The following is a 10926-nucleotide window of genomic DNA, read 5'->3' on the forward strand; positions in this document are numbered from 1 at the left end:
ATCCGCCATTCCAGCAAACTCAATCGAAGCCTTCCCCTCCCCTCAGATTCCGAGTATCGCCAGTCTCTTTTACTTAAAAAAAAAAATCCAATTAGCTAACCTCTTGTCAATTGTTTACATGCACAAAGGATCACTCGTGTGGCCTCCCCAGCTTATCACGGAATAAGGCGTGGGCGTGGTGGGCGGTCGGGGAGCTCATTGATAATGATAAAGTAACTGGGGAGAGAGGCGTTTGAAGGTAGAGGATGTTGGAGTACTGTAACAAACCTGGTGGAATGAGTGGGTGCCGTGAATGGGAGGGAATGTGGCTGCTGTTGCCTTGTGAGGATAGTCTTTGTTAGAATAACATTATAATTATCATATCATACTTGTGCAAGTGCTCCTGGCGGGTTCTAGATATTGTGGTCTCTCAATAGCCCCAACACGGCACAACTATCCTGTCAATAGATTTTGCATTTTTGGAAAATTGCATCACTAACGCAAACAAATCTTCATAAAAACATCCAAACCTACCATCCTCTCAGTCATTCATTAAGTGACAAAAATACAAAAAACCCTCATTAAAAATAAAACCAAACATCTTTCGTATCACAAAACTATTAAATGTGCACACATAACCACAACCAGCCATAATAAAACACCAAACTTAATACCGATAAACCGCGACAGTAGTATGCCTCCTCCAAATCCACGCCGCCAACACTGCAGTGAGGAAGAACATAATAATGTTCATGATGCCCAAGGCATAAACCGCCTTATACATGGAGCACTCCCTGCTCCAGTATCCGTCCGCGTATGCCCATCCCCAGTTGACCCCGATGCAATCCGTGTTCCGCACGTAGGGCGCGAGAAGTACGACACCAGCAATGAGAACGCCAAAAATGCAGAGATCGATAACCGCGACCCATATGGGGACATGGCGGCGGTAGAAGAGTGAGATTGTGGCGATTGCCCAGATTGTTGCGAGGATTGCGACGACAAAGAGGCAGAGGATGTCAGAGAAAGCACCGTCTTCAACCATGGGATATTTATCGACGAAAAAGGCTAGGACTCCCCATATGGGGATAAGGGTGAGGATTTGCAGGATGCGAAGAAGTGTGAAGAAGGTTCCGGGCCACATGACTGCGGTGTTTGGGGGCAGATTCTATTAGAGTGGGCGATTAAGGAACGGAGACTTTTTTTTTGGGGGGGGGGAAGGCGGGAGGATAGTATTCGACACTTTATATTCCTCGCTTTCGTCTGGGGTGCGATAAGTTACTTCCGCCTGTTCATAACAGAACACGGATTGAAGGGAACATGTCGAACCTTATGTAGGAATCGCTGAAAGTTGGAATGCGACAGGAGGCGCTATGAGGAATCAAGTTTTTTCCTAATATTGACGATCAGCACAAAACCATGTTAAGTTATGACGCCCGTTTTTGGCAACGGTGCCCTGTTGATTGGAGCCTCTGGCCTCTCCAAGTCTCCATTGCTGGCGAGTAGCAGGCGCCGGGTACCACATTGCCAGAGGGGTGGAGATCTGATATCCTGCCCAGTTTTGTGGGTGGCTGGTTGTGAATATGCATTATGGGACTTTTCGTCACGGACGATCGAACCAAATGCGCGCTCCCAGCCATTTTGACCAACGCCCATATCTAAGCGGCAAACGATGGCACCTAAAGCAAATGTCGCGGTTCGGACCCCATCAGTGCTTCTTTCACATCCTTCTAGACACCAACCAATAAGCCCCATCAGCAAACTCGCAAACTCGCCTTCCTTCCGCGAAAGGCATTTCAATTCAGCAACCAAAGACTAGTCAGCTCTTTCAGTGCCAGTGGCTCCCGCTTCGGTTGGTCCCGAGCAAGGGCGGAATCTTGCTGGCAAACTTGGCCTAGCCTTGATCCTTGTCATGCGTCTGCCCGTGCGGTTAATGTGGTGACCAAAAAGAGACCTTCTTTGTGATGATGGTCATGCGAGGGATGTTGTTTCGATGACGCAGTTCCATTTCCAGCATAAAAGCCAATCGGATGGGAGTTCCCGTGTGTCTTGGCGGGATCCATGCTCGGAGATACGTGTTGTCTCAGCATCGGGAGTCCTGGACTGATTTGGGTCGGGTGTTTGGCTGTTGGACGGGCAAGAAGGTCGGCGCCTACACAACGCTCTCGGAATCTTCCCAGGCTTTTTGACGGTACGAGATTCGTCGGTGCTCTAACTACTGGTGAAGTGATTCCGTGGGGACAGTTGTGTGGTCCATCGAAGCGGATGCTACTGCCCAAAATAACGCTGCTACAAGTAATTTAAGCGCTAATTTAGAACGCTATTGGGGGGTCTTCGGGTTCGATAGGGTGGCGAAGTATCAAATTCACAAACTCTCGGGAAAGCCTAGAAGTCGAAAGAAGAAGAAAAGCTCTCCTACTTGTACGAGCGGTCGGACCCCGGAAGGATAGGCAGGAAAGAGGAGAAGATAAAGGAGAGAAACGAAGAGTATGAGGGAGAACCAGGATGATGGAGCTTCACAAGTAAAAGACGTAAGGAAGTCAAGGGCTAGCTTATCTTCTGGGTGGGCGAGGATAGGTAATCTGGAGTCTGGGGTGGGCTCATAGGGGGCACCATCGGTCACTCGTTATTCGTTTTCTCTGGAGTTGCCGAAGTTTGCGGGAGATACTAGCAGTATGATACCATAATAATATTATGCAGTAGTTATGCGTGCCCGCAAGCCCCGGCGCGAAAATTCAAGCATTGAACTTGTGGTTCTTCGAAACCCGGTTTGTCGGGCGCAACTTACCTGCGTCTTCCCTTGTATGGTACGCGTCATAGTCGGGTTCCCACCATTCGTGATTACCAAGGTGTTTAACGCATTTGCCTAATGCCGATAGGAAGTCACACACCGCCAGTTCATCACGGTTCGAAGGTGCGGTTTGCAGTTCATGAACCACGAACTCGGAAAATGAACTGCAGTACTGGTACCAGCTCTGGAGGTGGTACTCGTACTCAGGATATTTTGGCGGTTCAGAGGATAGTGGTAAATCTACACTGTTGACTTGCACGAAAGAAGGAATAGTCACCGGCCGCTAGTGATGACAAGTCTTATTAGCGTCAAAAAGGGTTCTCCACGCAAAATGTGTAGTAAACTTTTAACTATTCTGTACTAGGAGGTGTCACACCCAATGAATGTGGTGCCCACAACGCCTATTTCGAGTTTTTGTGTCTAGATTCCAATGTCACAGGATTGAATCTGGCATGAGTCTCCTGCTCCGTCCGTAGTACTCGGGGGCTTTCGCACTGTGATCCGTGCTTGCCCGGGACGCAGCTCGTACCCAGAGGTCCAAAACTACAGCGGTAGAGCCGGCGCAGGCCACTTGTGCCATTTTATGATAATATGATACCTTCGAGGAATTGAGTGCGTGACCCTCGAGCTACTACACAATCACAACATACCCTGTAATATTTCGACAATGATCTGAATAAAACCCCGTGCGTAGACGCCATCATCTCTCCGCTGCTTCGGCTTTGCCAGCCAGCTGATATCGTCGTGTTGGTACCAAATGGTCCAATTTCCGGGTCGCAATGGGGAAGCCACAGCCAGCGCGTCACTCAAGGAACATGCTGAATGGCTGGTCCCTGGAGCGGATAGTAGGAGCACGGAGTGGGTTCGGCGGGCGCGGTCTTGTGTCGTATTGGTCAGAATTTGGGGGTTAGCCAATGGGCTTCCTCATTGGAATCTTGAGGAATGGTATCTGGCCCTTGATTTTCTCGAGTTCCATCATGTAGTAAAAACTAAGTTAGGTATCTACTTAAAAAATACTCTTGCGTCACAGCCGGGAACCCACTTTGGAATAGTCAGAGTCGATTATGTGCCTTAACGGAAGATTCTATTACGACCAGTCGATTCTATGGAAAATTTGGCACCCTTGTTGGGGTTTATAAGAGCGCACAGACCCCACCAATAGTAGATCCGATGTCCAAGTTCGATTGCCTGTCCTATCCATACGTACCGGTGTGGGAGGTTCTATGTTTCTTCCCTTAGTTGGATGGTGTGTCGACCAAGCATGCACCTTGTGGCTATTATTGCTCTGTGACAAGACCGATAAGCCAATGGATAGAGGAAGGGAAGTTGACTTAGAATCCAATTGTAGTAAATAGACTGACACAGAGGAAGTAAAGAGGTTGAAGCTGAACCCAATTTAGATAGGCATGCACCACTATCTAAATGGTTGTTGTTGAGTGGTGGTTGAGCTTATCTAACTAAGAAGACCAGCTCCCAGTTTAAATACAGGAAAGTATTCATGCCAAGGCATGCACAAAGACAGGAAATTCCATGGGGTAAAAACCTCACAGCTCTCAGACAATACCCTTTCAACTCAATTTCCCTTCCACACTGGTACCGCCGTACCCGGCAGTGCAATAGTAAAACCGAATTGTTAGCGACCAACTCCTGTCTCGGTGGGTCGGAATGGTGTGCTCTTGTTTTGTTCAACCATCCCCTACCAGCACGGATGCCAGAGGTATACTGTCGGAGGAATCGTAGGTATTGAGGAGGCTCAGCGTCTTGCTCAGGATGCCAGTATTCACCCTGGGAAGTTTTTCCTTTAACTTCAATGAATATCTTCTCTACACTACGAGCAGGTAGCATGTTCAGCCCCTATAGTATGTGAAACGGTGTCAGCGAGCAGCCAGTCTGGTTTCCGGGGCCCATCTGATCAGGTCTGTTCACACCATTATTGAAATTCATTCCCATAATATTATATGAGCCACAACTCAAATCCACAATTTTTATTGGCTCTGTGGCTCGCCACTCTTACCCTAGGGCACCATACCCACGGGCTCCCGAGTGATTGAGCGTGATTGCTCTTATTCCTGGTGGTTTTCATGACATGCGAATACAATGTCATGGGTTAAGCGGAAAGCCAGCGTATGCGTCAGCAGCCCCTACACCTATATGGGGGTGGTGCGTTCCCCTCACCGCTGTTGCTTATGGCCGTGGGGGCTAAAAGATAGCTGGATACAGAACTTGGTGCAGATCCAAGGTGTGCACTTGTATTCTCACCGGGATCAAAGGAGGGGGGAGAAGCAGTTTTTTCGATGTGGAGTAATCAGGATATATCGGGTGATATGGAATTGCCCGGAATCCGGGCTAAGTTACTCTTAATCTTTCGGGCTTATTGCGACGTTTTTGATTTTCTTCGTGTGTCTCAGGCCCGAAATAGCAGGGTGTATCTCCAGATATTGCACCGCATTGGCGGATATTCGTAGATATCTCTTACCCATTGTCAAAATATTTGCTGACCACATGGCACATACCGAAAGCCTACTAGCACCTCCAGGCGCCCGTGAAACCTGTAGGCGTGGAAAAGCAAGGCTGGCAAAGCCCAGGTCGGTCAGTCTTTGACTTGGCCTGGCTGGACTATATATGCGCAGGTTATCTACAGGCCAGCCTAGCCGCTTGCGAACGTTGACGTTGTGTAAAGCGCGAGCAGTGAGGAGGGGAAGGCCACCGGGTGGCCCGGTGGCCCGGCTTTCGGCACGAGCGGTATGCTAGTATTGTAGTATCTTAGACTTCATTTCTTCGCAATTTTATTGAGCATGCGAAACTCCAATGCTGATAATTCCTGCACTCGACTCATCCGGGTTCTAGATCATGTCCAGGGTGCGAGCTGTTGGGGATATATGACTGGCTTACACACTCGTACCGGTTCCTCAGTACCTTGCTTTTCGAGTTATCGGAGAAGTACTGAAGGACCCCCAAAGTTGAAAACGTGTAGCTTACTTTGCCATCTCAGGTGGGCTTGACGCACCTAGAGATGGTCGACTTACTATTGCTTTACTCTACCGCGCAGTACTTTTGTTTTTTCAAGTCGGTACGGAGATCCAGAGGCCTTTAACTGCCACAGAATTCTGGTTAAGCAAGCCCCACAAGAACTTAGAAACAACGCATGAAGCGTAAGGATATATGGTATCGTATGGTAGGTTGTGGGCTCGTCTCGAGCGGAGCTATACATAATGTCAGGTCAAGAAGGCGAAAGTTCCGTGTCCGAGGTTTGGATTTCATTGTGTTTCTACTGGGGTCCTGGGGGGTATCTAGGGTGTGGGGGATTAGGCGAGCAGATAGAGCCTGGTTCGGGGTGGAGAGAAACCGTCGGATAGGAAGGATGAAAGATTAAAGGGGGGGAATTTATTCGAGCATATAGCCTTTGGAAATACTACTATTACATGTAGTTTACAGATCTGTCCAGATCGGTCACCCCTCCCTATACTTTTTCTAGATTGTTGGAACAAGGCGCGAGTGGTAGGGGACGGCGGTGTTGATGTCAAGAGCCTTTCCACAGGCCGGGAAAGCGGCAAAGCGCTGGCGGAGCGGCAGGAGCCAGAAGTATATGGTAGATTAGCAACGAGATGCACCCTTTCCGTATTGATCCTGCTGACTCGAAATCACATCCAGTGGAGCGCAAATACCGTTTCACGAGTCAAGTGGCGCGGGGGCTAGGATCAGGGATTTTGTTTTTCTTCTGGAAGGGTTATTCTATTCTATTCTAGAATAGTTCTAGGAGGGGCTTAATTTTGTAGCTCCCAGCAGATTCACACGATTCAGCTAGTAGAATTCCGTTTTCTTGGGGAACCATTTGCATAGTAGTCTAAGTGGAGCGTCCGTAGCGTGTTTCTAACAGAAGCCAAGTTTCTCGAACTGTTTCCATCAGTTGCAATTTCCAGGTTCTGAAGAGGGAGGTTTAGTGGCCCGGGAGGGGTTTTTCTTTTTTTTTTTCTGCCTGAAGATTATGTGAGTGATGGGGTATGATGGTCTGCCTGGGGGGTCTGCGCAAACTTCCAGTTGTTGGTGTTGTTGCCCACCGAGTTATCCTACATCCGTTACTGTACCTTTCATCCGCCTCACTCATTTTATAGTTATAGTTTGAGATGTAGGACAAACGATAATGGATTGCTGCCAACTATACCTGACTCGGGCTGGCTCGAGCCCTCCCTATTACCCAGAACCTGCCTAAGCCCGCAGCCTTTAGGAGTCGACCTGGCCGAAGCCCATGGTCGGAATCGGCTAGGTGGGCTCGCCGGAGACATTGTATGATTAATGACACTGTGAACTGCAGCCGTGTCCTATACAAGCCTCCTTGCTTCTGATGGTACCCTCCGCATCCCGCAAAACTTAGCTTGGTATTGTGTCCACCTGCTTTTAGCTTTACAGTATTGCCAATTGGAAAGAAGAAGGCCCTTGTAGTTGTATCGTTTTTACAGTTGAAGAGAGAGAGAGAGAAGAAGAAGGAGTTGTCACTGACTTGGCTATTCTGCTATGGTGCGGTACCGGTACAGACACAATGCTGCACGGGACAACTGAATGATTCAAAGGTTTCAGGAAATACTCGAGTGAGGTGCTAGCTTGCCTTATGATGGTGTCGTGGGAAATAAGCCATAAAGTTAAAAGGCTTTATCCTTCGAGTACATATTTTCTTGTTTGAAAGAGTGAAAAAAGGTATTTTTGAGAGGATCTCGAGTTATAGTTCCCTCCCCGCACTTTGACTAGTTCCCTAATTTTCTTAAGAGCGGGAATCCGTCCTTCCCATTCATCCACAGGTCCATCTATCTAAATTTCAGATCACCTCGTTCCCCACAATATCTTGCGACAAAAATTCGCAAAATCCCACCTTTCTGCAAGACTGGCCAAAATATCCTAGCTGACAAAATGACTTCCGAATGCGAAAGCGGCATCGTGGCACTTTCTGAATCAAATTCAGAGCATCAGAAGATATATCAAATAACGAATCTATTCTCAGGAATAAGCCACTTTATCAATGGCACCGAACACACTCTCGAAGATCTCGAAAAGGTGCTTGAAGTTACAGACGGGAGTATGGAGATCTTGAAGAAGGATATCGAGAGCGCTGAACAAACACTACTGGAAGAGAGGGGCCTTCTACGCCGTTTGGTGATTGCGAGAATGTTGGCGATACGTCTGGCTGGGGGGACAATCGGTGGGGGTGATTGGGGGAGAGGTGGGGAAGCGGAACTGGCGGGGGCTGGGGTAGTCGTGGGGGGGAGTGGTCTAGTAGTAATAGGAGGTGTGGGTGAGGTCGAGAGGAGAGGGGAGTTGGAGGAAGAATTCAAGACGAGGGAGGAAAATCTCAAGAGAGCAGAAGAGCAGATAGGGAGGAGGGAGGAAGCGCTAAAGGAAAGGGAAGAGGAGTTGAAGCGGTTGGCTCGGGAAGAAGGACTGAGGAGACGAGCAAATTCGACCAGACTGAAAGAAGAGGCACGGATAGCAGAGGAAGAATCGGCCAGAAAACATGAAGAGGAGAGGTTGAAGAAAGAGGCCGACGAAAAGCTACAACTACGGGAAGAGGAGGTGAAAAAACAAGAGGAAGAGATGAGCGGATTATTAGCAAAGATCCTGGGCTCAATGGAAGAGGGTAAAAAACAAAATGAAGAAAGGGCGAGTAAGCGAGAGGAGGAATTGAATAGACGGGAGGAGGAGCTTAACCAACGCATCGAGGAAGAGGTGAAGAGAAAGGAGGATCAGAGACCGGATGACGAGGAGAGAGGGAGGTCGGAGGAGCTTGACCAACGCATCGAGGAAGAGGTGAAGAGAAGGGAGGATCAGAGACTGGATGACGAGGAGAGAGAGGGGTCGGAGGAGCTTAACCAACGCATCGAGGAAGAGGTGAAGAGAAGGGAGGATCAGAGACTGGATGACGAGGAGAGAGAGAGGCCGGAGGGGCAGAAAGGTCTGGAGGAAGAGCAAAGGAGACTGAAAGAGGGAGAATCTGGGGGGCGAGGAGGGGAAGGGTCAAAGAGAGGGGAAGGTCGGGGGCGTCGTGGGGAGGACACAAAGAGAGGGGGCCGAATAAGTGGGAAAGGTAGGAAAAAGAGTAAATAATGTATACCACACGTTATAGCTTAAAGGCAATTCCTAGGCCTTTTTCGAGTATGATACGGTATTGCTAACTCGGCGGATAAGGCCTCTCTTGTTGTTTTCAGAATGATTTTACACTGCTTTCTCTGTCTACGATTTAGCTCAACTCTAGTATGTACAGTCAAGTGATATACAGCAAAACCGGCAAAACCGTGATACGAACGGCGCTGGTAGGGAACTTGGAGACGTAAAAAGATCCAAATTTTGGGGAAATTTGGTTTGAGCTTCAAACTTCTAGTATTCGCCAATCCCAACCTCCGAGTACCTTTTGGTGATCCAACCAAAGAAATCTTGCCCATCACCGCAAAGTAATCGAGAATCGCGATGCAACCCTTTTTACCTGTGAAGACCCCCAGAGTTATAGCGCGAATATCGGACAACCCGAGCTCCAATCTCTAAAAGCTAGGGAAGTGAGCGAAGGAGTGGGAAACGGCCTAGTGGTTGATAGAGAGGTGGGACTGATAGAATTGCTTTTAAGACCGAGCTAGGAAAAAATGTCCTGGCGGCTGCCTAACCTCTGGGTCCGAGCTACAGAATCTCTCACTCAAAGTCTGCTGTGGTACGGTATAAGTAGTAGTACGGTATAATACTATATAGTACTATAAGCACAAATTCCTTCTCTACTCCCTGAGAAACTACAAAAAAGACCACCCACTAATTCATTTCGTGTCATCACTTTTAAATTTAAATGCCTATATACTACCGGAAGGAACGCGTTTGGATTGCCCTTCATCGGGATCTAGGTTCTCACTTTACTACTATCACAAGCCTCTAAATTACGTGCTGTCAGCCCTCTCCCCACCAACAGGATTCAAGACTCGAATCCTCATTACATCTCCTCCCTCTACTCCATATCGAAAAACGTGTAACGTAAAACTCATGCTTCGGTTGCGAGGCATTCTCCCGGATATCTGTCAATTAGGGTCAGTTCGTTAGTTGGTCTCGGGGCTGGAACCGCACCGAATCCCATGCACGCTCCTTTGCGAAGTCTCGGAGTGCTAGCGTAGCAGCGGCACAGGCTGGGACAGGTGATATCAGTTTTCTCCAGATCACGATTGAGAGGTAACTGCTCCGATGGCGCGGGCATGTTTCGCTGCTGCAGGTGACAGGGGATAGTACTGTGGATACTGACGAAAGAATATGAATTAGGAAGTGTGGGATTTGTAATGGGGATCCTTTTACGTAGCGGATAAGACAGCGCCAGTGACTGGATGACCGAGTTCCAAAATTTCATTGGTTACGGAAGGTGCAGATTGTGCGTCGTGCTCGAGGGTTCGTCCCACTGAGCTTTCGGTATGTAACCTGAAATGGATTCTCCTGTGGAGAAATCAGGTCATCCGACTGATTTGAGTTGCTCAGATCCCAGTTGATCACCTGTAAGATAACCTTGTTAGTCCATCAATACTGGATAGAAGCTGGCCAAATTCCACGGCACTTGTTATGCTCTGTTGGCGATAATAGGTTCCTACCGTCCAAGATAGTGTAATACTGGTGTTTTCTAGATTCAATCCGACATGTGATTTTAGTGAGGGAACTTCCGTGAGGAATCCCAGCTTGCCCCCGCATTTCACAATCAGCCTGCACACTTCATTTGTTCGTAACAACCACTATATAGATTTTATGCTCACGGGGCAGTTCATGAGGTATACAAAACCATCAATTTCCCACCTGCTAAAGGCTCAGACACGCCATCCTCCCGCTGGAAGCACCTTCTAATCGTTCTAAATCTCCGGTACACCGTGGCGTCGCACTAGTTTGACCAGTTACTAGGATACCCTTACCCATACGAATAAGCACTAGGAGCCACCAAACCTCAGAGCCTGTACCAACTAGCACGTCGTATCACACCAGCCTAACAGCAGCCTTGATTGCACCATCTGTCTCTCATGTCGCACCCCGATCCGTTCCTGTCAACAAGATTGTGAGATATAAGGTTTGCCAATGATACCCCAGCCTACCTTTCCCTGCCCCGATTGGCCAAAGGAAGGTACAGATGAGCCAAGATTGCTCAAGGCTATGTTGCTATCGGC

At 48.4% G+C, this 10926-nt stretch overlaps 1 protein-coding gene; it reads right to left on the minus strand.

Annotated features, from left to right (window-relative positions):
• Nucleotides 1-435: 435 nt before the first annotated feature.
• GSTUM_00010464001 (uncharacterized protein) lies at nt 436-2437 on the minus strand. XM_052355827.1 has 1 exon: nt 436-2437. Exon 1 carries the CDS (start codon nt 1118-1120, stop codon nt 647-649), a length of 474 nt encoding a protein of 157 aa, XP_052211792.1. The 5' UTR covers nt 1121-2437; the 3' UTR covers nt 436-646.
• Between the last annotated feature and the right edge of the window lie 8489 nt (nt 2438-10926).

Source organism: Tuber melanosporum (assembly GCF_000151645.1).
Source record: "Tuber melanosporum whole genome shotgun sequence assembly, scaffold_7, strain Mel28".
NCBI classification, from domain to species: domain Eukaryota; kingdom Fungi; phylum Ascomycota; class Pezizomycetes; order Pezizales; family Tuberaceae; genus Tuber; species Tuber melanosporum.